The following is a 27,962-nucleotide window of genomic DNA, read 5'->3' as shown; positions in this document are numbered from 1 at the left end:
CTCGATGACGTAGCGTTACGTACGTGCTGACGCCGCAGTGTTTGGGTTCGGGAGAGGGTTAAAGTACCAGAGAGCTAGAGAATGGAGAAGACTTAGTTTTGATCAGAAATTGTTTGTATATATTTAAAGGTGAATGATTTAATTGTTCAGTGAAGACACCATGTGGATGTTTTGAATAATACAATATAGTTTTGCAGGTTGAAATAAATTATTAACATTGGAGCTCACAAAAAGTAATCGGAAGTAAAAACGCTTGGGCCCACAATAAGAATAATTCCAACAGTTCATGTGTATTAAGTTTTATTTCGTGTTTTTTTTTTTTTAATGACATTTCATGAAAACGTGTTTAAATCCAGTGTTTTTATTATGTGGTCGAAATGTATTGTTCACTGCAGTTATCTAGTAAATTCGGTTTGTAACCGAATTCTAATTTATTTGAAATTGACTACATTACTTCAAACAAAACAGAAGTATTAGACAGAAACATGTGTGATAAACTCTTGTTGTTTTTAAATTCGTATAAATGACTTACAGTTGCAGTGCATTTATTTTTGTAAAATGCGTTAATGTTTTCAAAAATTCTTGCTGTTATGTTAACTGGCAAAGAATTATAACTAAAACTGTTTTTTTTTTTGTTTTTTTTTAAACATAGTAGTGTTCAGTACAGTATATGTAAAACCATGTGCTGTTGCTATTTATATTCTGAAACCGACCGCTTTGTTTTACAGACATAATAAGAAACCTACATCTTTGAAGTCTGGCAGAAGGGTGAAGATGAGCAAGAAGCCCCCAAATCGTCCAGGAATCGCCTTTGAGGTTGGTGCTCGCGTGGAGGCTCGGGACTACCTGCAAAAATGGTAAATAAAAATATTGTACAAGTATTGGAATGGCTGTTTCAAAAGTAGTTTGGAGGCATTATTCTGTCTGTGTTTATGCTTTATTTTCTGAGCAATCGGAATGAAGCAACCTAATTTATTTTAATACAAATAGGCTGCAGTTATATTTGAGGGCTTGTGAGCTGCCCTGAAAGTAAGAATGTTGCTTTACTTTGTGACATGACACTCATCCCACACACCACTACTGTAAATACAAAATTAGTACCATGAACACGTAAACCCCCATGGCCTACATTCATAGTACCCACAGGCAAAATGTATGTTTGACATATAGGCAGACAGACAGATGCCTCCATAATATTTCCAGATAAAGAGTTTCTCTAGATCTATGTACACATATGTGACAGGCTGACAGACATACTCCATAGATCCCAGATTGTGATACTGCACATTCCTAAACAAGTTCATCACATTTATATAAAGCGGTTCTCTGTATTTATGTAAAACCCTGTAGTGTTACACACAATGGACTACATCCTCCACTAAGGCGTCACTACTTCACCCCCAACTGTAGATGATAAGATTTGGCTTTATTTTCAGAGCTATTCTGTTCATGACCGCAACTAAAATGAAAAACTGGTCCTAAAGTGTCTCCAGATCTTTGTAGTTAGCTGTAGGTAATATTATTGGAACTCAGTAAGTTTTTACCTACTGTTGGGAAGATGGAAAGTAGCTTTGAGATGATTGTGTGTGTTTTATAGCATAATATTAGTATGTGAAGTAATGTGTTTTCCCTGTGTAGATGATCTGCAGCTTCTCCCTAAACTGCTGCCTGTTAGTGTTTGTTCCCTGTGCTGCAGAATATGCTGGCTTAACTGGTGTGTGCAATCTCACTTTCTGTTTTTTCTTTCCTACAGCAGACATTCCATTCAATTTCACATATTCTGATATCACCTTAACTGAGTATTAACTATACTTCTGTCCCAGATGATTGTGCTTCGTTAGGCGCAGACAGCTATAAAAGCTGTTCAGCTTCACTATTTGCTGGATGAAGGACGCATCGCGTCGCAGCCCTTTTGACTGCACAGCTGTCGTTCATACTTTAAAAACAGACTGCATTCACGACACTGGAAAAATTGACATTTTAGGAGATGTACTGAGTTTGTACGTCATATATGAGGTTTAAAAAAAATCCAAAGCGACGTTGCTACGTCTGTCCTCTCAACCAAGACCCCGAAAGGGAGAATTTCATACATTAATTGGAGAGATATTTTAGGTGTTTTCGAATCACAGGTGAAACGTGTCAGATTGGGACCATTTCTTCAACGCAAAAATATACAGCGATGCCAGTGACACCTGCAGAAAGGCTTGTAGTCATACTGCACGTAGAAACTGTCAATTCCAAAGTGTGGCCACAAGCTTCCGCCTCCACGCTTTACTTCAAGGGTTTTCTTGCTCTTCACAAATCTATCATGCATTTTTCTCCATCAGGCTTTACATTCTCTCCAGCCCTTTTCTAGTTTATTCCCTATACACCCCTGTTGTTTCTATTCTTTGGGCATCTCTGTATTTTTACGTGAGGGGTTATATAAATGTGGATGTTTACAAACTTTTTCTATTAAAATTTCCTCAAAGTCGTGCTCCATGATGGTTGCCAGCGTACGACCATGCAGCAAATGTTGTCATTTTTCGACATCATCCGACCCCATGAGATTTCAGGTCACAGGCGCTTGAGAAAAGGCTGTACGACTTTCCAAAAAAGACACACGTTGCAAGAGTGTGGATGACGTAATTCCGACCTGTCGGAGTCTGAAGTATGAACCAGGCCTAAGGTTTCAGTTTTTTTTCCTACACTAAGCTCACCACTATAAGTACATTTACCAATTCCCATGCACCTAGGTCTCAAGTTAATATGAAGTGAGGCAGATTTGTTGGACTTGCTGTTTAGAGGACTGCATCCCTCTGTTGTTTAAGACATGATGTGAACTCCCCACCAGGTATCCTTCACGTATTGAAAAGCTTGACTATGAGGAGGGGAAGATGCTAGTCCACTTTGATCGTTGGAGTCATCGATATGACGAGTGGATTTTTTGGGACAGCAATCGGCTGCGTCCATTTGAACGACCAGTACTTCAGAAAGATGGACTCGAGGAGGAGGAGGTGGCGGAGGAGGAGGAGGAGGGGGTGGAGGAGGAACAGTCTGTAAGTGACTTTTCTTTCTTTTCATTGATCTGTTATTTAGAGCATGTCCTTGATAGGCAGAATCAATTTTGATTATCCTTTTACAAAAGAAAAAAGCACATCTTTGCGTAAAAACATTTTAAATATGGTTCATTGTGTCTGTGGAACCTTGATATCTCTTTTTCATTTGTTTTTTGTTTAAATGTGGCATCACTAACAGTGCAGAACCTTCATGCTCCATACTGAGGTATTGGCATGAATCATGTCCATTATACTGTCAGATTATATTAGCAGGTTCTGTTTAATAAGATACCTTGTCCCTAGCCTTAGTGGAATAGAGCCTGCAAATAAATTGACCTTTTATCAGTTATTAACAAAAAAGCTAACTATTTAATTGAATTTGATTTTAACTTACTTTTTTATTTGGAGTGCTCTAGCCATTTACTAATTGTTAATCAATATTTTCCAAACATATTTTACCAGGAGAGTCTCAGCGAGATGAGACCATCTCGTCTCCGTGAGCATCCTGGATGTACAGCCAGCACTGAGGACCAAACAGAGTTACAGCAATCAAAACAAGTAATATATTCCAATATAACAATGACACCCCAAATGTACAGCCAGTTGGATATTTAACTACTTGTATTCGTCACCTTCTAAAATGGATACAATGATCAGGTGGATCACAAATATAATTCAGTCACCACACACACACATTCTAGATATTAGAGGAATGACATTCGTGGAAAGGGTCATAAACTGTCCAGTAGGGCTTTTTCTCATTATTTGCAAAAAACATTGGGTTTGTTTAAAGTTTAAAAACATAAGCATGTGGCCTTATTTAAGCTTTACTGTGGGTGACTGATTGCCCAGTTTAGTATTATTTTGTAACTTTACATAAAATAACTGTTAGGTTACCTTTTCATCAAACTAAATGCTTTGGTATGATTCTTGATGTCATGTAGGTTTTGAGATCTGGAGAAGAAGTATTAGCTCGCTGGACAGATTGTCGCTACTACCCTGCTAAGGTAGAATCAGTTAGCAAAGAAGGTATGTAAATTGGCATCAGCAAATTAATCAGAATTCACTGTTGTTATTATTTTAAAATGTATTTATTTATTTTTAGATTCTGTAAAACTAAACTAAACTTATTTAATAATGTTTACTTTCTGGAAGGAACTGCATCCTGTACAGTGCCTTGCGAAAGTATTCGGCCCCCTTGAACTTTGCGACCTTTTGCCACATTTCAGGCTTCAAACATAAAGATATGAAACTGTAATTTTTTGTGAAGAATCAACAACAAGTGGGACACAATCATTATTATTATTATTATTTATTTCTTAGCAGACGCCCTTATCCAGGGCGACTTACAACTGTTACAAGATATCACATTATACATTATTTCACATTATACAGATATCACATTATTTATTTATTTATTTTTACATACAATTACCCATTTATACAGTTGGGTTTTTACTGGAGCAATGTAGGTAAAGTACCTTGCTCAAGGGTACAACAGCAGTGTCTCCCACTGGGGATTGAACCCACAACCCCCTGGTCAAGAGTCCAGAGCCCTAACCACTACTCCACACTGCTGCCCTACAATCATGAAGTGGAACGAAATTTATTGGATATTTCAAACTTTTTTAACAAATAAAAAACTGAAAAATTGGGCGTGCAAAATTATTCAGCCCCCTTAAGTTAATACTTTGTAGCGCCACCTTTTGCTGCGATTACAGCTGTAAGTCGCTTGGGGTATGTCTCTATCAGTTTTGCACATCGAGAGACTGAAATTTTTGCCCATTCCTCCTTGCAAAACAGCTCGAGCTCAGTGAGGTTGGATGGAGAGCATTTGATAACCATTTCTTCCAGAATGGTCCTGTATTTGGCTCCATCCATCTTCCCATCAATTTTAACCATCTTCCCTGTCCCTGCTGAAGAAAAGCAGGCCCAAACCATGATGCTGCCACCACCATGTTTGACAGTGGGGATGGTGTGTTCAGGGTGATGAGCTGTGTTGCTTTTACGCCAAACATAACGTTTTGCATTGTTGCCAAAAAGTTCGATTTTGGTTTCATCTGACCAGAGCACCTTCTTCCACATGTTTGGTGTGTCTCCCAGGTGGCTTGTGGCAAACTGTAAACAACACTTTTTATGGATATCTTTAAGAAATGGCTTTCTTCTTGCCACTCTTCCATAAAGGCCAGATTTGTGCAGTATACGACTGATTGTTGTCCTATGGACAGAGTCTCCCACCTCAGCTGTAGATCTCTGCAGTTCATCCAGAGTGATCATGGGCCTCTTGGCTGCATCTCTGATCAGTCTTCTCCTTGTATGAGCTGAAAGTTTAGAGGGACGGCCAGGTCTTGGTAGATTTGCAGTGGTCTGATACTCCTTCCATTTCAATATTATCGCTTGCACAGTGCTCCTTGGGATGTTTAAAGCTTGGGAAATCTTTTTGTATCCAAATCCGGCTTTAAACTTCTCCACAACAGTATCTCGGACCTGCCTGGTGTGTTCCTTGTTCTTCATGATGCTCTCTGCGCTTTAAACGGACCTCTGAGACTATCACAGTGCAGGTGCATTTATACGGAGACTTGATTACACACAGGTGGATTCTATTTATCATCATTAGTCATTTAGGTCAACATTGGATCATTCAGAGATCCTCACTGAACTTCTGGAGAGAGTTTGCTGCACTGAAAGTAAAGGGGCTGAATAATTTTGCACGCCCAATTTTTCAGTTTTTTATTTGTTAAAAAAGTTTGAAATATCCAATAAATTTCGTTCCACTTCATGATTGTGTCCCACTTGTTGTTGATTCTTCACAAAAAATTACAGTTTCATATCTTTATGTTTGAAGCCTGAAATGTGGCAAAAGGTCGCAAAGTTCAAGGGGGCCGAATACTTTCGCAAGGCACTGTATGTATGCCTATACATATATTCCAAAAGCAGCGCTTAATATTAGCATTCTGGTTTTCAGGTACTTACACAGTACAGTTCTATGATGGAGTCATTCGCTGTGTGAAAAGAATGCATATCAAATCAATGCCTGAAGATGCAAAAGGACAGGTAGGCTAGGTCAAAAAAACAACTTTACTTTTTGTTGTGATCTTCTTTCTGTTCTCCTTTGTTGCAAGCAGTATTAACAAGTTTACTGTTAATTTCTGTATATACTGTATAGCCAGTCTGCTCCTAATGACCGACGTATAACCATTTAAATGGTCATTATAGACTGCTGGTCTTTATATACAAGTTACTTTTAAACCTTTTTTTTTGCATGGGGGAGGTACATTACATATTGAAAAATGCATTTAACTAGAATTTGAATGTGGTCTTTGTATGTTTTTCCATGACTTCATGCTACATATGATTTGGGGATTCACCACAGGTTACTAAATAGGCTGGATTATATTTTTAACAATTCTATCTGAAGTTCTATCTTTTAAATACATGGGCTGCAGTTTGTTAAGCATAGCTGAACCAACTAACTTACTTGGTGTATCCAATTAATTTCTAAAACTAGGAAGAGTAGAGTTTGATATTTACTAAAATGTAATAATCCTCAGAGGCAGCTCTTTTCTATATTATGGGTGCAGGGGTACAGCACTAACTACATTGAACTATCATCAGAGTCTGGTTCTCTGCTTGGCTTTATACAGGTGTCCAGCAGTTGAGTGTTTTTTTTTTTTAAACTGTGGATCCTTGTCTTATCCCAGAGCTTTAGAAATCAGTAAGTGAGTTGGACAAATTATGTACTTGAGCAGAATAAAGAAAGGGTTGATTTCAGAATGTTGTAATTAAAAGTACGAGAATAAAAATGTTCTACACTGGCATTATGATGTCTTGTGGGGTTAGTTAACAGCGGGCTGAATCTGAGTGATCAGCTGAGGGTTCTGAGTTCTCTCACTGCATGTGGAGTTTTGTGAAATCCTGGGCCTTCAGCTCCTACCAATCTAGTGGCTCTCAAGGATAGTAGGTGGCACGAGGAAGCAAGCATTCCTCTAAAGATGCTACAAGCCTGTTCTTAATTTATGGGGGGGGGTTGTGGAAGTTGGATGTCATAATCCTGCACTACAAGGTTATTTCACTTATTTCAGTTAAAACCCCATAATCATTGTGCCCTGACAACACTCTCTACAGTGATCCTATGTAAATTGTTAGCTGTCTATACTGTTGTTTTGTTGTACCTCCTGTAGTAGGAGGCCCTAGTTTGGTCTTGATGGCATTTTATAATTGACAAAGACTGTTCTATTTTCCCTTTTCCTCTTTTTCAGAAGGTAACATGCATCAGGGCATTGCTGAATTTTATGTGAAGGATGATGCAGGGAAGGAGTGCAGGATAGAATTGCTGACTTCCCCTAAACTACTACAACAATCTCAGACAGACAGTGAATAATCCTGTTTCAGACACACATTTTATTTTTTTTACGGTAGAAAGTTATTTTAAGAGTGTTCTTGAACATACATGTGTTATACACCAGTGATTCAAGCATTAATTACTTTACAAGGAAATGTAATGCTATGATTTTACTTGCCAAAACAAGTTACTGCTACTTAGTAGGTTATCCAAATTGATATTTTATGCCATTAACCTTTTACTCATAGTGGTATTCCTGGAATATTGTAGAGGCCCTTAATCTAGATGCCTGTGGAAAATGGTTCAGCAATGCAAAGGGACTTTATAGCAATCATGTATTACTCTGTTGTATACAAGGAGGAGCTGTTATTACACTTTCTTCAATGTGTGGCCTATCATTGTGAGTAAATGTAATAAACTGCCATTTTACAAAAGGTACCAGAATTTCTATATTGGATAACATTATTTTGGAATATACATACATTACTGCATTATATCAAACAACATAGTTTTATTTTTAAGCAGAGAAATGTATTTCATAAGTAAGTTAAAAAGTTCTTTCTACATTTAAACTTTTTTTTTTTGTACTAGTAAGGTTTAGACAGTGTCAGCATCTTCTTGCCTGTAAAGAAAACAAAAAGTATCCAACTCCCAGAGCTCTAATTAGTCTATAACAATGAGCAGGTAAAAATGCCTTGCTTCTTTTTCTTAATCTGCCTTTCAGCCTGTCTGTCTCAATCAGCTATATTTGCAGGGATCTTGAGATAGTGGTTTGGAGCGTTCAGAGCTGGGTAGTGACGCCCCTTTCTGCTTTTCTTAGTAGACCCGGACCATGCTTATTATACCATTCTGTCCGCCTCCAATGGGTGATCGTTTAGAGAATGCTTTAAAAGTGTAGTGTCCCATATAGTTTTTAAATGTATTGCTTGTTACCTTCTGTAGGGGTTTCTATAAAGCTTTCTCATCAAAAAACATAAGATAAACCTCCTCCCTCAGGGGCAGGGTGGGGATTTTATGTTCATACTTCTGAGCATGTAAACTAATAAATTATCTCAATGAATGACACAGAACTTACTGTGGTCATTTTTCATTTGTGGTTTTCATATTTGTTATTGAGAAAATAATAGCAACTGACTTTCTCATACAACAGTAGTTCTGTGATTATCAAGGAAAAGCCCAGTTTTATCTTTATCTTTATTATCAGGATTGGATTGCCCTGGTCAAAGCAGCAACAGCTGCTGCCAAGAACAAGGGAGCCTGTAAACCTCGTACCAGCGCCAACAGCAATAAAGACAAGGAGGAAAGGAGAGCAGGAAGGGCATCGCCAGGGAAGGAGGGAGAAAGCGCTTCTCTGGAAGAGATGCAGGATGCCCAGGAAGCAGTGGAAGAGCCTGGTCCCACAGAGAAATTAGGTAGTTCATTTTTTCATGGTTCTGTTTCCGCTGATATGCACTGCCTTAAGGTGGTTCGGTTGGGCAGTTGCTGTAACAATTTCACCCTTATCTTTTTTATTTTAATCAGGTCATTATTAATGGGAAAATTGCAGCACTTAATGGCATAATTCTGTTTGGATCTCCTAAACCATGATGGGTTGAAGCATGTTATGGGTCCAGCTTGACCAAAGATCAAATATCACTTTTATTTGTTGGGTTTATTCAGACCTTGATAGTGAGATTAGCAGTTGATTTAAAAAATAAATACTAATAATAATAACATAGAAGTTATCACAGGTAGTTTAAGTTTTATTAAGGAAGTAGTAATTGTGTGTCAGGTACTGGTTGTGGCATTTAGAGTGTGTTCACGGTGTGTGCGGTAGGTGTCATGGCTGTAGCCTAAAAGACTACAGGTCCCGGAAGCCTCTAGGGCTGAATGGGAAACACCTGGGTGCACTTGGGGATAGTTTGATTGTATGATTGTTTGTGTTTGTAATTAGTGTCGTGCGTCTGTATAAGAGCTTGTTTTTGTCTCTGTTGGTGGTGGGTTATGAAGTAGGAATTTTGATGAAGTCTGTGGGTGTTAATCAATGTAAGTACTATGTGTACGAAGACAGCTGTGTGTTGTACTGAGAGTACTGTGTGTACAAGTTACAACTGTATGTTGTAAGTTTTCAACTGGGCTTTTGAAACAGGTAAACTGCTTAACAGTCCCATGCTAGCTAGTTTAGTTTAGTTAGTGCTCCACGTGGGAGCTAGGCTTTTGTTTTGTGTTTTGTTTTCTGTGTGAATAAAAGTGCTTAAACTGCAAATTCTGGTGTCCGAGTCTGCTTGACGGGTGCAAAAGAGCCTGAGCAGGGAAAGCTCAGTTACATGGTATAATTAGTTATGTTATTCATTACAGATTGTTCATACCGGTATATTGTCTGCTGTCGTGTCCCTTTTACTATATACAGTATTTTTGTGTTTAGATAAAACGGATGCTTCAATAGAGGCAGAACAACCTGAACCAGTAAAAGGAAAAAGGAAGAAAAGCAACCAGGGCAGCTCATTCCAAGCAAAGAGAGCTCGTCTTAACAAAATCACAGGTAGCGTGTTTTCTCTTGGTATTTTCCAATTTAATTTCTGCCTAGTTATAGTCATGCCACTTGATCTTGTATGTGACACTCATTGGACAGTGTCAAATGCAACATCAAGTTTCGTTTCTACTAGTATTTATTTATTTTATTTAGATATTTATTGTATTTATATAGCACTTTTTATACATAAGTATTGCAAAGCACTGCACAGTATATAGCAGAAGAAAAGAACAAACCACAATACATTTGTATAGCATGTCACACATACAACTGCCACAGTCAGACCATTTAAATAACAGTATACACATAATACAAAAGCAGCAATTTTAAAGTTATATTAAAACCCACTAAGATTATAAAAGTGCGTTTTTAGTCCTGACTTGAAAACTTTAACAGTCCCAGCTTCCCTGACAAACGAAGGCAGAGCATTCCATAATTTAGGAGCTCTACAAGAAACTCTACAAGATTGTATATTTGAATATACATAAGAAGATACAAACTAGACTGGGTAATTTTGAGTGTAGTAGTTATTGCAATGTATACTATTTATATACCATTGTGGAACCTGCCATTGTAAACCCCTAATTATGTCCCAGGGCCTCATATCCTAGAATATTGTATCTCTAGTAATAATACATTGGCTCCCCATTTTCCTCCAGGTCTACTAGTTTCAAAGGTTGCTTATGAAGATGAGCATGAGAACAAAGAAAAGAAAAGTGAAGTTCCCCAGATATCTGAAAAGGTATGTTTTTTTTTAAATCATGTAATATGTGTTTAAACAGCCTATTGCTCTTTTTCTTAAATATGAATATTGTTGTCCTTTTCAATTCAAACAGTATAGAGCAGTGGTTCTCAATCCAAATGTTTTGGTGGCCTAAGTGTGGCCACCAACACTTACAGATATTTGTAAAGAAAATAATATTATTCCATACTGTTATTTTCACGTTGCACTGCTAAAGCCTTCTCTCATTGATCAGACAGTGAGCACTGACAAAAAGTGAAATGGGCGGAGATATGTGATGTATGCCAAAATGAAATCTGAACAGAATAAAAGATTGGCCAATCAACATGTAGTGGTTATGCTGATGTTAATGCTGTCCAATAGTAGCTAACGGGAACAGAATGCAAGCAGCAGGAACTGCACTGAATGAAAACTGGATAGCGACTCCGATTTTAAGATAAAAGGTTGATTAAGGTTGCAGTGGGCTGGTGTGGCTACGCAAAATCATTTGAGAAACGCTGGCATAGAGTGTACCTGTATTGCACAATGTTATTGTGGGAGAAATTAGTAGTTGTAATTAAATGTACTTTATAAAATGACATTTCAAATCTTAAACTAAGGGACTGAGATGCTGTGATGTTAATTAAGTTTGTCTCTTCCTTTCTTCCCCCAAAACATTCTTGACTGATCTACTTCAAAGAATTAGATACTGGTAACAGTGGGTCATAAAGATTTAAATTGGAGAATAGGTGAGATTAGCTGCTGTACTGATCTTTACAGTCTGGTCTAAACAAACAAAGCTGATTCTTATCTGTTAACTAAGAATGTCTCTCCAAAAGACCAATATACAATTGTCTTCCTATAAAGGGTTAAGAAGTGTGACACCTGGTGGATACGAGGTGCCAGACTTTCTCCCATGAAATGAATTGTTCATAGTTTTGATATATTTTATAAATCGAATAATGGAATTGTAAATATAATTTTCTAAGCAATATGACATTTATAAAGGATTAAAACCCTATTTTTATATTTAAATATTAATCACATAATGGAGGTGAGAAATTAATAATAACTAATATGTTTGTATATTACCAACATAGTGGGGGTTGGGCTAGGATATTTAGGAATTAATGTTAAATATTATATCTTCATAAATATGCACTATAATGTTGTACAGAATATGAAGATGTAATACAGTTTTTTTAAATGACATATTAACTGAAAATACAAGAACAAGTTGTCTGGTTTGATTGGAGGCTGTGTGGTCCAGTGGTTAAAGAAACAGGCTTGTAACCAGGAGGTCCCCGGTTCAAATCCAACCTCAGCCACTGACTCATTGCGTGACCCTGAGCAAGTCACTTAACCTCCTTGTGCTCTGTCTTTCGGGTGAGACGTAGTTGTAAGTGACTCTGCAGCTGATGCATAGTTCACACACCCTAGTCTCTGTAAGTCACCTTGGATAAAGGCATCTGCTAAATAAACAAATAATAATAATAATGACCATAGTAGGCTGGTCTCTTGAGTGGTCAATATAAGCAGATTTAGCTTTTTCTTTTCCTGTGATTTTCACCTGTTGAAACCCTTTTTAAATTCATCAGGAACCTTCAGCAAGCACAGAAGATCAAGAAAAAACTGACACCGAAGCCGCCTCCTCTTCTCCACCAATTCAGAAACATGTTTTACCTTCTGCCACACCTCCTGCCCCAGTGAAGTCTCGAAACAGACGTCTGAAGCATGATTCGGGAGAGTCTACAGGCAGCCATAAGCAGTCAAAGTCATCCTGTACTGTGTCACAAGCGGAAGAGTCAACTCCCGCAGCTGAGTCTGTGTCTGCCCCCACTCCTACTCCTGCCCCCACCCCCAGCGCTGCAGACACCCCACAGACGGGTATGTGAAGAATGTCTTTATCTGCATACCATTTACGTGCATGTAAAAGGAAAGTGAAGGAAGTCATTATGATTTTTTCTGTTTCTGGTAGCGCTTCCTCTGCCTACCCCTGCCAGCCCTCCCAGACCCTCGGAAAAAAGCCAACGACGAAGGCGATCCCAGCGTTTGGCCACTTTTATACCTGATCCCTTCTGTGAACCCTTGCACTCCCTTCCTTCAGCCACTGATGGAAAAAGGCTTGCCCAGAAACCAGAGTCTCAACAGGACCTTCCTGTCACTGAGGGTAAGTTTGTGAGTGAGCTTTTGCAAATCAACACCAACAGCAGCCAACATAAAGCAAACACATGTACATCCCAGCATTGACAGGGTTGCGGGTAGATATCAATATTAGATGTATTATTATTATTGTCATATCAGCCTTAGAGCTGACGATATATGTAGATGTTTGTTTTTCAGTTTTAGATACCACGTCTGTTCCTCCGGAGGAGGAGCCTGAGCTACCCCTCGACCTCAGTAAAAGTGCGACAGTTGCTGCAACACCCCCACCACCAGCACCATCTGTCCCACCCCCCCAGCCCCCTGAAACTGACAAGGAAGAATCTCCTCCCTTGAAAACGCCAGCTGATGTAAAAACAGCTTCCCCCACAACAGGTAAGGTGAAGTTGGATTTGCAGTGAATGTAATATTTTACAATAAATGATAATATGAGCATGGCAAATCAGATTTGGCAAAAGTGCACAAACCTAAATATAACGTTGGTAGTTGATGAGTAGCAATTGTTTTAAAATAATAACTCCCGTCCAACATTCTGTCCATAAAACACTACTACAAAAAAGAAATGTAGTTTACAATTGTTGGTTATTATATTCTAACATAAATTAAGCATATTTAATCCCACAGAATAGATACACAAAGAGCAGGTACTGCGTTTTATTCTGGTAGTATTTCTGAATTTGTAATGGTTAATGAATGTATTGTTTCAGTTTTATTTTTTTCTTTATCTAGCTGCTGTTTTAAAAGGTGTTCCCAAGCCGCTGAAACCAAACAAGCATGCACGGGAACCCAGTATGTCATTTTCAAATTCAGTTCTTTAATTTTCTTTCTGTACATACACTTTTCTTCTTCTTCTGGAAATTACACAATTCTTACTTTATTGGTATTTACTGAGCAAAACCTCAGAATTAACCCTTTAGGGTCCAGGCTATTTTTGCCTGTTTTTTACTGTTAGATTTGTGCCTATAACCCTTAAACTATAAAGGTTACAGGTACATGTCATACATTAAATGAATGTCATACATGAAATGAATGTGCACACACCAGGCTTCCATAAACAAAAAAAGTTAAATAAGATGAAACTCACCCTGTTTAGTACAGATAACAAAAACCACAGAAAAAGAGAGACACTTTTTAGAAAAAAACATTTAAACATTTATTGTTTATAAAATTTATTTTAGCATGGTCATCTCATCTGACAATGTACAAGGAAACTTCAACAAGTAGGGAACATGGGGAAAAAAGTGAACACATTGGATAATAAATAATGGAATTATGAGAATATATATAAAACGGACCAAAAGCATCCAAAAAAAACTGAAAACAATTGAAAAATGTGCAAAAGAAAAAAAACACACATTCAAATTATTGATCCCAGGGACCCTGATCATGTGGTGCAAGGTGGAGCAATTCACTGTGGCTTCAAATCCTAGCAAGGTGGCGACCCAACGCTAACAGCTGACTTGTCCTGTGCATCTGATCCACATAGTCTGCTAAAACATGCTTGTTGTTGCTGGAGCTATTCTTTGTGAATATGAATGGAAATGTTATGAGAAAGCTGATGTGGAGTTCTCCCTACCGACTGTGCATATGATGTGCCGTGCGTTTGTGTGCCATCTCCAGTTTTTGGAAAATGCAGCGTTTCACATATCAGACTCCAGGTTTCAAAGCAGTAGTGTGGTGGCAATACCCTTTAAATAGGATTTTAGTTGCTTATTTTAATTGTTTTTATTTTTTAGTAATTAACACCAAAAAGCCTGAGGATCCATCATCCCATAAGGAACCCCTGATAGATTTAGACCACAATAAGTTGAAGTGTAAGATTCCTGGCTGCTCCAAAGCCTTCCGGAAGGCCAAGCTGCTGGATTACCATCTGAAGTATTACCACAGCATGGACAAGGAGACGGAGTCTGAGACTGTCTCTCCAGAGCGAGCAGTGCGCACTCGAGCAGCCTCTGCCTCTGTCCCTGAGTCCACTGCCCCAGAAAGTCACGATGCAAAGAGACGGCGCACTGTGTCAACCTCCGCTTGTATGTACAAATAATTCTATATTCCATTGCTTTTGTCTCCTCCTCCACCCAATGTTTCCCAAGCTCATTGCATGCAGCAGGTGATCTTAGTTTTAAATATCTTTATCCTTAGCCTACTATATATAATCTTCATCTGAAATAGTCACCCCTTCCTCAGATTTCTTTATTTACCCTGTTCATTTTTATTACATGGGCGTACCCTCCACCTATATTGCTCAATATATTACTCTGTATGTCTGCTTTACACCCTATGCTTAGCACAGCTGGGTTGCTGAAGATATGTAATGCTTTAGTTCCAGGGCATTCTGATGATAAACTATTGAAGGCTGCACTGTTAGATTGAAATCCTGCCTTTTGGGGGGATTGGTTTTCTTTGCAGTGGCGAACATGTCTTAAGTGTTTGTGAAGTACTGTGTTAGTGTGAGGTTTACAGTCCGTGAAGGTCGTTATACAAGTGCAGTTGTGACTTGATTGATTGATTAATTCAGTTATTACTGGAGGTTAGTACAGAAGACTAACAGCGAGGAGTTTTTTATTTTTTTACTCCAGCACTGCCTCTCAGGACCACCCAGTTTTCATCCAGCATTAAAAACACTACAAACAGCATTAGGGTACACATTCTCCTTCATAATGATGCCTTTTCTTTTATTGATAGCCCTATCATCTCACGTCCATGCCTTACAATTGGAGTCACCTTTAAGTACTGGTCTGAAACCCTCAAAGTGCAGTAAGAAGAAGCGCTCCTCTGCCTCGTTGAGCTCTGATGGGACAGACGCCCAGTTTCCAGTGCCGCCCCGCGAGAAGGGCTTCGAGAGTCTTCATGAAAAAATACTGAAGAGAGTCATTGAAAAGGACAAGCATGCAGAACCTGGTAAACATTCCACTTTATTCATTTCTGAGTGGGCTCGCTCCATGTAATTGATATTGTGTGTTGGCTAAAAGGTTTTCGTAACACAAATACATGTATTAGTGTTTACTTTGTTTAAGTTAATTCCTTGATTATAAGAACTGCTTCTACTTCTTTGCTGAGGCTCTGCACTTGTAAATATTGTGTGTGTGTTTTTGTCAATAGTTTTGTATATTTCGATTGTACGTTTGGCAGGGCGGGGTTACCCCCCCCCCCCCACACACACATGCACACACACAAAAACAAGTGTAATTGTTTAATTGATTGCCAATTTGAAGATTGCCACCTGTGTATTTAGTTTAGAGACAGGACTGAGAGCAGCAGGCTGTGCTCTCTGTCCTGCACCGAGATGGCTTTGCTTAGAAGCTGTTTTGATTTGGATTTGTTTGTTTTATTGTTTAACTGTTTTGATTTGTCATTTGATAAAAGTGTGCAGCAAGTGCTTGAACTGCAGTCTTCTGCCTCTGCGTCTGCTATTCCTGCTGCTAGCCAGCCTTGACCGTTGCTACCCTAACACTATTATTATTATTATTATTATTATTATTATTATTATTATTATTATTATTATTATTATGATTGTTATTTATAGGGGTGAGTTTTAGTACTCAAAACAAAAATCAGGACGAAAAATACTGAAGTTTTTTTTTTTTATCCGAGGAAAATAAATTTCTGAAAGCTGCTGTGTATTTTGTTACATTTTTGTCCAATAGAAATCACCCCATAAAAGTAACAATGTACATTTCAATGTATTAAAATTAAAGAAAAATTTTAGTCAGGTAGACAAATGTGTCCCGTTTTTGTTTGGTGCAAAAACTAAACACTGTGGCATAAAAAAAGCACAATTGCCTAAAGTTTAGTGTGAACTTTTGCATGCTTTGGTTTTGCCAATTTTTCCAGCTCAGGCTCAAAGATGTTTCAGCACAACAAAGCTGAGCCTCGAATTTGATCAGAAAGCTTTCCGCGCTTTGTCGACTGCAGGTTGGTCAGTGCTGAAAATAACAGCAAATTCCAGCGCCCACCTTTCATTGACGTTACACTTTGGTGCCAGCTTTGCCTTCTGAAACTGGGATATTTTCATCCAAATTGCTACTACTGGAAGGCACAGAAGGCCCCCCCCCCCCCCCCCCCCCCCCACCTTTTGTAACGCACCACAAAGTTATGTTGCTTTTTTAACATTCTCAATGTATTTCTTAAATTCTTCTTTTCTACCAAAGGAATATTAAGAAGTGAAAAGAAAATAAAACTTGAAGAAAAGAGTCAACCAATAGGTAGGAGAATGCTGGCGTTTGCTGTTTATGTATGGATAATTTAAGTGCTGTTTATGTATGGATAATTAATTTTCTGATGATCATTCATACATTGGCACAGCCTACTAAGGCAAAAGAAAATTACTATCTCATGCAAAGCACAGGCTTTGAGTAAACCATTTTGAACTGTATTTCAAAGGTAAAAAGAAAGACAAGGACAAGGAACGGAAAGAGAAAAAGGAAAAGGACCCTTTCAAAGTTAAACAGAAGAAGAAGAAAAAGAAGAAAAAGAAATCAAAGCAGCACAGTAAGTGCATTTTAACCCTTTAAGGACCATTATGGTGTAAACACGGTCATACACAGGTGTCATTATGGGCCCATGATCGTGGTAAACACGATCATAGTGAGGTGTCATTATGGGCCCATGATCGTGGTAAACACGATCATACTGAAGTGTCATTCTGGGCCTGTGATGGTGTAAACACGAGCATACTGAAGTGTCATTCTGGGCCTGTGATCGGGTAAACACGAGCATACTGAAGTGTCATTCTGGGCCTGTGATGGTGTAAACACGAGCATACTGAAGTGTCATTCTGGGCCTGTGATGGTGTAAACACGAGCATACTGAAGTGTCATTCTGGGCCTGTGATCGGGTAAACACGATCATACTGAAGTGTCATTCTGGGCCTGTGATGGTGTAAACACGATCATATTGAAGTGTCATTCAGGGCCCGTAATCGGGCAAACACGATAAAAAATGCTCTTTGTTTCTTTGACTTACTGGGTCACCATACTTTGCAGTACAGCATGTTCACGCATATCATTGGATAGGGGAGGGATTGAATTTTACTGCCTGCTTTTTTTTTTTTTTTCATGAGATGGGCATTTCATTTTTAGAGGGTGGAGGGTGTCAGCAAGCACACAGAAACAAAACATGACACAAGGACTTGTTTACAGCTAAAAAATGTGAAAACACTGTAAATCCAATGTATTTGACTTAGTTATATTAGAACATTTATTCTGTCGTGTTAGTTTATATGTTTTTACAACATTTATACATTTCAAGAAACAAGTGGATATAAGCAGATAATATTTCATGAACTAAATTCATCAGGTATGTTTTTCTTTCCTTATTACTGATAATAATGGAATGAATAACTATTGTTTTACTTATACAAATGTATTTTGAGAAAATAATCGAGAGTAGTGTCCATTATTGCTTAGAAAGACCCTGAGAATAAATGTGTATTATGGTATCGCAATAACTCAGGTGAAACAATGTCATGTAATTTGCCCAAACAACATCAATATTTTTCAACAAAACTTTCAGTAAGTATTGTAAGGTCCCTCGGGTCATAGAATAACACGTTTTTATACATGTATCTCTAAGCAGAATATATATATCACACACACACAGTACACCCTCGCTATAATGCCCTTCATTGTAACGAACCTGGCTACTGGACCCCAAATAAAAAAAAAAATATATATATATATAATATTAACACACACTGTCAACATCCCGGTCTGTACGCACAGGATGCCACCTCCGCAGTGAAATCAACTCCTGTCTTAATAAAAAGCGCGGTCTGTGTAACTGCCTCTGAAATGAAAATCATTTTATGTTACAACGAAGCTGGAAACTATATTGATCTTTTCTAAAACGAAGAAATCCAGGCATATCTCTGTCATGGATATAAGTTGTCAAAAAGCACTTTGTTTTTTGGCTTGTTCAGCAACCATGCGGCAAAGCAAAATTGATTAAAGAAAAAAATAATAATAACTTGGATCTGATGAACTTCATGTCAAACTTTTGATTTGGAAGAAAAGCTCAGTTTGGGATTCTTGCAGGTTGGATTAAGATTTGGTGCACTGAAACGATTCATGTCAGATTGATTTTAAATAAAAGATTAGCTTCAATTCAGGATTTTTGCTTCTTGTACTGCGTTTGAATTCTTTAATGAATTGGATAAATTAAAGGCAGAATACTGCATGCATGAGGCCAACAGATACATGTAATTCTACTTTTATTCACAATCTCATCTCATTAACTTATTCCAACAGTTTATCGTTCATTTTGATTGTCCTTTCGCTACAACGAACCCCTCGATATAACAAACAAAAGGCTTTGACCCCAACATGTTTGTTATAGCAAGCGCATACTCTGTGTGTGTATATTTAATACTATGGACCGCTGCCAGGCAGTTGCCGAAGTGCCCGGCTGTGGCGGGCAGATGCAGAATTAGCTTCAAATTTTATGTCATTTCGGCATCTGCCCGGGCAGTTCGTCAACTGCCCACAGCCACCCGGGCTGATGATGAAGAAAGACTTTAGTGTGCCCTGTTGTAACAAATGAAAGCCTAATGGAAAGTAACACAGTAGTAGTTCATCCTCTGGGTATTTACTGCAGCTCTCAATAATAGTTTGTCAGTCGAATAACTTTATTTAATCATTAGACCGACTGAATCGTTTATATTTATTTTTATTTATTTATTTTAATGAAATGCTGAGGCAAATCTCTAATTGTCTGAGATCTGATGTCAACTAATTTGGACATGAAATAATATTGTTTGAATGTGTAAAATATTTTCTACAGAATGAAAACTAAACTTTTCATATAAAAAAAAAACGTTTTCTTCTGAGTAAAATTGTCATTCATATTTCTAAATAAGAAAAATATTGTGTATTGTGTTACTGCAATAAGAATAAAATAAAACATGGTTGCATTTTATTCTGGACTCGTCCCCCCCCCCCCCCCAAACTTACTCTAAACCTCTATCTAACCCATGATGAAAATAAACTGCGCATTGATATTTTGTTTAGTTCCGTTGCTATAGCGTTATCAGAAAGTGTTTAAGTTATTTAAATAAACATTGCAACGGGTGGCTTGGTGGCGGTGTGCTTTTGTGCTCAAAGGAAACAAAGGTAATTCACTCTCTATTTGTATTATACTGTATCTGTTAAAAATCTTTCTTCGCTCGGGTGGCTGTGGGCAGTTGACCAGCCAGGGCAGATGCAGAAATGACATAAAATTCTAAGCTAATACTTTTTTTTTTTACAAACAAAATATTGTGTTGAAAAAAAAAAGTTACCGTGGTATTGTCGCTCAAGTACTTTTATTATGTTAACCAGAGTGTTCTGAAAAAAAGACACCAATTCCAAAATGCTACTGTGGAAAATAGATTTTTATTGAATTTATAGGAAGAGAGTCAACTACAACCAAAAAACCCAGGTCCTGGGGGAGCATCCCACTGAAAAATGCTTGGTCCTTAAAGGGTTAAAGGGTTAAAGGGTTAAAGCCTACAGATGCCTTGACCAGACTGCACCCAGCTACCTCCAGACCCTCATCTCTCCCTACACCCCCACTCGACCTCTCCGCTCCGCCTGCACTAGAACACTGGCTCTACCTCCTCTACGCTCCCGTGCCTACAGAGCCCGCTCCTTCTCCACCCTCGCTCCGCAGTGGTGGAATGACATTCCTACAGATGTCAGGACTGCCCAGTCCCTGACCACATTCCGGCGCCTCCTTAAGACTCGCCTCTTCAAACAGCACCTGTAGAACTCCTCTGTTCTTCCCCTGGGACACTTATCACCCTTCCTTAAATGCGCTTTACTTGCTCTTATCTGCCCCCTATTTTACTGCATTTAATCCTGTACTTCAGAGTACTGTAATCTGCCAAGTGTTTAATCTGTAGTATTTTGTATTTAATCATATCCTGATGTACCTATCACTGACACTGTTATCTGCTGTATTATTGAATTGTATTTTGTCACACTTGTACTTGCTTGAACCAAAGTCATTGTATTTATTTTGCTCTTAATTGTATTATTACTTGTACTGTGATACTTGAAATGTATTTGCTTACAATTGTAAGTCGCCCTGGATAAAGGCATCTGCTAAGAAATAAATAATAATAATAATAACATTGTAAGATTAAGGCAGGATATGTACAACTTTGCATACAAAACCTGTGGAATGGGTTCTAAAACAGTTGAGTGTCAAAAAGGCTATTGCGAAGTTTCAAGCATATTGCAACATAAGAGGTGTGTAATTTTGTATCATATTGTATAACCGTAAATGTTCAGTATTCCAGAAATGTCAAAAGGGCCTTATTAACACTGCATCTTTGTTTCATGCCTTTCCTAATGCATGTGTTCTAAGTTGAGATCATACAGACTGGGGCTGGAAAATTGGGATATTACCCCTCTGCTTGTGCTAGCAGGTGCCCTATTGCTGAAAAGCAACACAATTATTTCAGTAACACACTAAATTATTAAAACCAGAACCAGAAAAACACCTTATAATAATTTCTTGTCTTTTGGATAGGAAATAATACTGTTTACATACATGTGAATGTCTGATTTCTATCCTGCCGTGGCTCGGACTATAAAGCATTACAATCTTGTGCATTGTGTTCAACCTCCTAATCTAACAAATCATTGTATTGTGGTTCTGTTTAGATTATTCAGATTTTGAAGATATCTCGCTGGCCTTTTTGGAAAGGTGCACCTCTCCAGTCACTCGTTCTTCTGGTAACTCCTTGGCTCAGCGCAATACCTCCTCCTCCAAACACACCTCCTTCCAGTACCCTCGAGCCATTCTCTCTGTGGACCTCACTGGGGAGAGTAAGTACATTCTAATAACGACCCCAACTTTTAATATCTTTCAGCAAATTCTGAAAGCATGTTACAAGCATCACCCATGATGCAAGAAACATTATCCCCATTAAAGCCTGGTTTTGACCATGACAACTAATAGCTCGTTTTCTTCATTTTTGTTTAAAAATATTAAATACATACAGAATTCTGCAGTATTGTAGAAATAAACAGCTCCCAATTTTGATTTTTACTATTTTTTTTTGTAAAGTTTTTTCAACTTAGAAAGACATGTTAGCAAGCTTTGCATAGGGTGTGAAGCAGATTTTAGATGTATCCCATTGGGCCTTTCTTGAAACATGCTTGTCAGTCTGTTGATCCATATGTGCTTGTTCCTGCAAATAATTTCTCTAGTTTCTGCTGACAATATTTTATAGGAAACAGGTTACAAGTTAAGAACTTTCTTCTTAAACTATTTTAAAAGCCTGTTTTTGTTATGGTAAATTGGCCTACACTGACCCAATTCTTTAGGGACGGTAAACCCATTTGAACTATCTCCATCTCCAGACCTCTCTGACATTGATTTCTTGGAAGACTCCTCGACTGAGAGCTTACTGCTAAGTGGGGATGAGTATAACCAGGATTTCGATTCCTTTAATCTTGAGGATTCTCAAGATGAAGATGATGCAGCCAATGAAATTGTGCGCTGCATCTGTGAAATGGATGAGGAAAATGGCTTTATGATTCAGGTATTCACTTAAAATAAATAATTTTAAAGCTTTATAACAGACTGATGCCACCTGGGCTCCTAGTAGTTAGACCCAAACCATATCTAAATGCAGAAGACTAAATAGTCAAAATGACAACTCACCTAAAACTAATATTTGAATGTATTCTGTGTTACAGTGTGAAGAATGTATGTGCTGGCAGCACAGTGTGTGTATGGGATTGTTGGAAGACAGCATTCCAGAGCAGTACATCTGCTATGTCTGCAGGGACCCACCAGGTGAGCAGCTGGATTATAAACAAATTTGCTTGTCTGTCTGTATATCTTTCATCATATTTCTGCATTTAAACAGTCTTTGTATGTGATGATACACAATGATGTATTTTATATTATGATTCAGGTATAGTAAAAGCAAGGACGTGTTCTTATCTCTTTGTCTTTAGGCCAAAGGTGGAGTGCAAAGTATCGGCATGACAAAGACTGGCTTAATAAAGGGCATATGTATGGGCTGTCATTTCTCAGCGAGAATTACTCTCATCAGAATGCAAAAAACATTGTCTCCACGCATCAGCTGCTGGCTGACGTGTACAGTGTAAAGAAAGCACTTCGTGGACTACAGCTCAAGATGGATATATTGCAGTAAGTTTTAAGTGAAATATCTATTGATAATGAACAAAACACATTTTAGAAACATCTGCAATAATAATTAGTTTTGTTATTTGTACATTGCCTTTGCTTACTCTGGGACAATAACTTTTTTAGGGACAGTTTGGGACAGTTCAGGCGTTTTAACTCACATTACAATGAATTCTGGTAAGTGTAAACCTGCTTCTCTTAAAGAAACAAGAGAAAGATACCTACGACAGGTAAAAGGTACCAGAATGCAATGCGATGGAAGTTAAAAAACCTGAACTGCCCTAAACTGTTCTGGTGAACATGGGGCCATATGGTCACCCTGTTCTTAAAACAATATGATCTTCATGAACGTAAAGGCTGTCTTATTACTGTTTCCCAGGTTACATCAGCTTTTTTCTTCCTTTTCATTAAAGGAACAAACACAATCCCAACTTGCACCTGTGGGCCCGATCATGGGTGAATCCAGATGAAGAGCAGCCAATGGGAGGTTTTCCAGAGTGCATACATCACCAGGCAAGGATAGCTGACTGTATAAACCACAACTCTAACCAAAAAGCAGAAGACACTTATATCACTAGTGAGCATAGTTACCAGAAGCCATCAGGGTTTGGGCTGGAGCACAACACAGCTGCTGATTTCATGAGCTCCGACGGGGAAGATGCTGTCAGGCTTGATGAGGAGCCAGAGGCCATGTCTGAAGTGGGCACAAACTCTGTGCCAAAAGAACAACAGGTATTACTCCAGTGCAGCAGTGTGGAGTAGTGGTTAGGGCTCTGGACTCTTGACCGGAGGGTTGTGGGTTCAATCCCCAGTGGGGGACACTGTTGTTGTACCCTTGAGCAAGGTACTTTACCTAGATTGCTTCAGTAAAAACCCAACTGTATAAATGGGTAATTGTATGTAAAAATAATGTGATATCTTGTAACAATTGTAAGTCGCCCTGGATAAGGGCGTCTGCTAAGAAATAAATAATAATAATAATAATAAGTTAGCGTTACGAGATTTACTCCCACCAAATCAAAAAAGCAATATTTTGCCATATTTTCTCATTGCAGAAGAACAAAACAGAACAAAACAGTTCTCATAAGTGATCAAAAAAAGCTTTCCAGTCTTGGGATCTTAAATCTTGTTAAAGCGAACCATTGCCATGAAACCGTTCAGGTGTTTATGTTGGCGCACTTGTGAATAAGACAACCAAACTCTTATGCAAGCACAGTCTTGCTTCCTTGACTTTTGATAGTGTTGAGGGTCAAAGAAGGTGAGGGCTTAAGTGTTGGTGTCTGTGTTGAAGTTTTTTAAATAAACAAATATGCATTAAGAATCATTGTAAACTTAAGATGAGACAAGTCTGATTTAACTGGAAACAGCCCAATAGCGGGCAAATATGTATGCCAGTGCATTCAAATCAAACAAAAAAAGATAATCGAAAAATAATGTTTTTCTAAAAGAGTTCATTTTGTTTATTTTATATGTGAACCAGGAAAGCACTGAAATAGCTTCTTCAGAGGTTTTGAACGAAAACACTGCAGATGAAGTGGAGTCAGACGACCAGGCAAGGACTCTTCTGCAGTGGCAGGTAAACCTCCTGACCCACATCGACGGTGTGCAGAACCAGGTCGCTGGAAGAATGGACCTGATAGAAAAAGAACTAGATGGTAAGAATGCTTTGTGTTTTTTTGTTATCCACAGGAGAGTGTGGTTTGGGGGGGGTGCAATTTCAATCGTATGCATCTTCACTGAGCAATTAGCTGGCATGCACCAAATCTTTCCACATCAGGTCTGATGGAATAATATCATTATGGCATCCTGTCATGGTCCTGCAATAAAGTTAGTGTTATACCTACTGGTGACAACTTTTCCCATGATGCCTTGGAGCTACTTTTGATTCTAAAGTTTCTAAACATGAGGGTGGCGAAAGACATAGTAACGAAATATAATATATATTTTTATTAAAATGTATGCATTAGTGGAGAAAAGAATGCAAAACCATAACAAAATTGAAAGTAGAAAAAAAGGCTTTTATATAATGCTATGTGATGGCAAACTTCCTTTTTTTTTAACAATTTATTTTTGTGTTTTTTCCTTTCTCTGCAGTATTAGAAAGCTGGTTGGATTTCACTGGTGAGCTAGAGCCACCTGAGCCACTGGCAAGATTGCCTCAGCTGAAACGCAGGATCAAACAACTCTTAACAGACCTTGGAAAAGTACAGCAAATGAGTACTCTCTGTTCTGTTTGATTCCAGCATGCATCTGGAGTGAGGGGGCAGGAAAGAGCTGCATTGTCACAGTGACCCTTTCGTTTTCTTGCTGGGTGCTTTAAGTAAAAGTCATGGGGGGGTGGGGGGGAGTAATTTTGACTGATTTGTCATTCTTGAATGCAAAATAGTTTGTGGCTTGTGAACAGTGTTGTGAATAGGAAATAATATAACAAGATTAATTGGCCTGGCTCCACAAAGGTGACTTTATGAAAATAGACCACATGGTCATATTGGTAACATAGAAGAATCTCTGTGGCTAACTTGCTAAAAGCGAGCTGGAGCTGAATAAACAGAAAACTGGAAAGTCACATAAAGTGCATCATTGAAATTGGTGAGTGCCACACACATTACAGTGGATATCAGCTCTGATCACGTATGTATCATACAGGGAAGGTATAGTGGCTGTACAATTAGAATAATGCTGGAGCCACATCAATGTTGGGCTAATGTAGCTAATAGATATACGCTGGAGCCACAGAATACTAATGGAGGTAGGATACTGTTATGAAGAAATAAGCTTGGGCAACAAAGATCTGTTTGTTGGACATTGAAAAAGACTTCTAGTTTCTTTTAGTATTTCTAAATACGTGAATAAGTACAGGCTACGACTACAGAAGTAACTGAATGGAAACCATTCAGTGCCACATACAGCCTAATGGACAGATGCTAAGACCACAGCAGGAAACACAATGGAAGTGATCCAGGGGCAGAGGCAATGGGGCCCAGACAGCCTCAACGAGAAACCAGTTCAATATTTAAAGCTGGTGTTTAAAGTTCCAACAATTTTTTTGTTTTGTTTTGTTTTCCCTTTTTTTGTTTTGTTTTTTTTCTTGTAAGAGGAATAGTTCATAGGACTCCTGTTGGAAGAAATGTAAAATTACCCTCTTTCAAAATGCACTCAAAGCAATTTTGTATTAATTATATTAGCGGTCATCCTGTATTGTGCCAAGTGTAATGAATAGCATATATGCTATTCTTGTGTCATATGGTTGGAGGGTGCTTTGAAAAAGTATAGTTTGCTAACGAGTCTCTTATATATAGAGGTGCTGTAGAAGATTTGATCTTTTTACACCCAGCTTAATGGTTGGAAAAAAGTTAAAAGAACAAAGTTCCTTCACTGAAGTACAAATGTAAACTGAAGCCTAGAAAGATAGGCATATTTGTACCATCAGCAGCCCCATGCAGTACTGCTTTTATATATATATATATATGTATGTGTGTGTGCGTGTCTGCGTGTCTCTCTCTGTCTCTCTTGCTCTCTCTCTCTCTCTCTCTCTCTCTCTCTCTCTCTCTCTCAAGCTTTACTACAGGTTTCAAATGAGGTATAACTGCAGTGTACAAAAATGAAAAGTTTTTTGCGATCTAGACAAAAGGTTTAAATGATTTAAAAAATATTTTACTTCTGGATGTTTTAGACAAAAGCCCTTCAGCTGTGTGAAAAGAAAAGTAAACAAACAACTGAAGAAGAAGAAGGCGGCCTGCTGTTGTCCGAAACATCCTGAAAAAAATTTAACCTTTAAACCTTAATGTGTACATCCAAAAAAAAATTAAAAATAAAACTTTACATTGTTTTAGTCTTACTACAGCGAGCTAAATGCAAACTTGATGGAATAAAATAAAAAATCAAAATCCAGTATGGATGGTATGTATGTACAGTTTTTTAACAACTGTAAAAAAAAAACAAAAAAAAACATTTGAGGCATATAAACTAATTAAAAAATATACTTGAAAAAATGTATGCCTCAGTTTATTCAGCAGTTCTAGTTATCTGTATAAAATGCATTTTAGAACTGGTAGGGTATGAAACTTAAAATTGCTTTTCACAGTACATACCCACTGTACATTCAGAATGTATTTAAAATAACTGCAAACAAGACTTCTTTATGTATTGTACTTTATGCAAAACTGTTCATTAAAAAAAAAAATCTATATTTTGCATGTTTTTGTGGTGTATACTGTAGGCTCTACAGGATTATTAAACCAGTGTAAGTACGTTTCAGTTCACCAAAGTTGGGGGCTGATTTATTCACATATAAAATAAACCGGTGAAGCCCTCTGTCTTTCAGTTCAATTCCTTATTTTGTAACCTGGATAAGAACCCATTGCAGTTACAGCTCTTTTTCCAAGGGCTGCCTAGTACAGTAGTATCTTCTAGCTAATAAAAAAACTCAATCTTAACTCATGCACTTACATTTCCTATTTAGATTTGAGCAAAACATATGTTAATGTACAGAGACTAATAACATTCAAAATAACATTTTAGCACATTGTCAATTGTCAGTGACTGGGCAAGGCTGAGGCCATTGTGGACAGCCTGTTCACATCGTCACTCTAGAAATCATTGTGGACAGCCTGTTCACATTGTCACTCTAGAAACCATTGTGGACAGCCTGTTCACATTGTCACTCTAGAAACCATTGTGGACAGCCTGTTCACATCGTCACTCTAGAAATCATTGTGGACAGCCTGTTCACATCGTCACTCTAGAAATCATTGTGGACAGCCTGTTCACATTGTCACTCTAGAAACCATTGTGGACAGCCTGTTCACATTGTCACTCTAGAAACCATTGTGGACAGCCTGTTCACATCGTCACTCTAGAAATCATTGTGGACAGCCTGTTCACATCGTCACTCTAGAAATCATTGTGGACAGCCTGTTCACATTGTCACTCTAGAAACCATTGTGGACAGCCTGTTCACATTGTCACTCTAGAAACCATTGTGGACAGCCTGTTCACATCGTCACTCTAGAAATCATTGTGGACAGCCTGTTTACATCGTCACTC

General features: G+C 38.1%; 1 protein-coding gene across 4 annotated transcripts; it reads left to right on the top strand.

The window, feature by feature from the left end:
• LOC117400498 (PHD finger protein 20-like protein 1) lies at window positions 1-27,249 on the top strand. Of its 4 annotated transcripts, none has more exons than XM_059021500.1 (24): window positions 2-129; window positions 729-857; window positions 2,834-3,038; window positions 3,501-3,596; window positions 3,983-4,067; window positions 6,004-6,092; window positions 8,585-8,792; window positions 9,785-9,901; window positions 10,552-10,634; window positions 12,212-12,500; window positions 12,592-12,783; window positions 12,957-13,151; window positions 13,506-13,565; window positions 14,513-14,803; window positions 15,459-15,674; window positions 16,925-16,978; window positions 17,157-17,264; window positions 21,419-21,583; window positions 22,121-22,302; window positions 22,460-22,559; window positions 22,724-22,919; window positions 23,330-23,648; window positions 24,397-24,571; window positions 25,011-27,247. In XM_059021500.1, exons 2-24 carry the CDS (start codon window positions 775-777, stop codon window positions 25,151-25,153), a joined length of 3,651 nt encoding a protein of 1,216 aa, XP_058877483.1. In that variant the 5' UTR covers window positions 2-129; window positions 729-774; the 3' UTR covers window positions 25,154-27,247. The 4 variants fall into 4 exon arrangements, with proteins under 4 accessions (XP_058877497.1, XP_058877483.1, XP_058877495.1 ...); XM_059021507.1 differs by lacking the exon at window positions 2-129 and adding an exon at window positions 175-197 and having other exon boundaries at window positions 25,011-27,248; XM_059021514.1 differs by lacking the exon at window positions 14,513-14,803 and having other exon boundaries at window positions 1-129; window positions 25,011-27,249.
• The last annotated feature ends 713 nt before the right edge of the window (window positions 27,250-27,962 follow it).

The sequence above is a fragment of the Acipenser ruthenus genome, chromosome 4 (genome assembly GCF_902713425.1).
Source record: "Acipenser ruthenus chromosome 4, fAciRut3.2 maternal haplotype, whole genome shotgun sequence".
Classification (NCBI taxonomy): domain Eukaryota; kingdom Metazoa; phylum Chordata; class Actinopteri; order Acipenseriformes; family Acipenseridae; genus Acipenser; species Acipenser ruthenus.
The sequence above is the reverse complement of the archived record's forward strand: the minus strand, read 5'-3'. Positions and strand labels throughout refer to the sequence as shown.

Excerpts from the sequence above, each read along its gene's own strand:
- LOC117400498 (XM_059021507.1), top strand. The coding sequence starts at position 775 with ATGAGCAAGAAGCCCCCAAATCGTCCAGGAATCGCCTTTGAGGTTGGT. Across the intron at positions 4,068-6,003 it reads AGAATCAGTTAGCAAAGAAG|GTACTTACACAGTACAGTTC; the intron begins GTATGTAAATTG and ends TCTGGTTTTCAG. Across the intron at positions 15,675-16,924 it reads GGACAAGCATGCAGAACCTG|GAATATTAAGAAGTGAAAAG; the intron begins GTAAACATTCCA and ends TTTCTACCAAAG.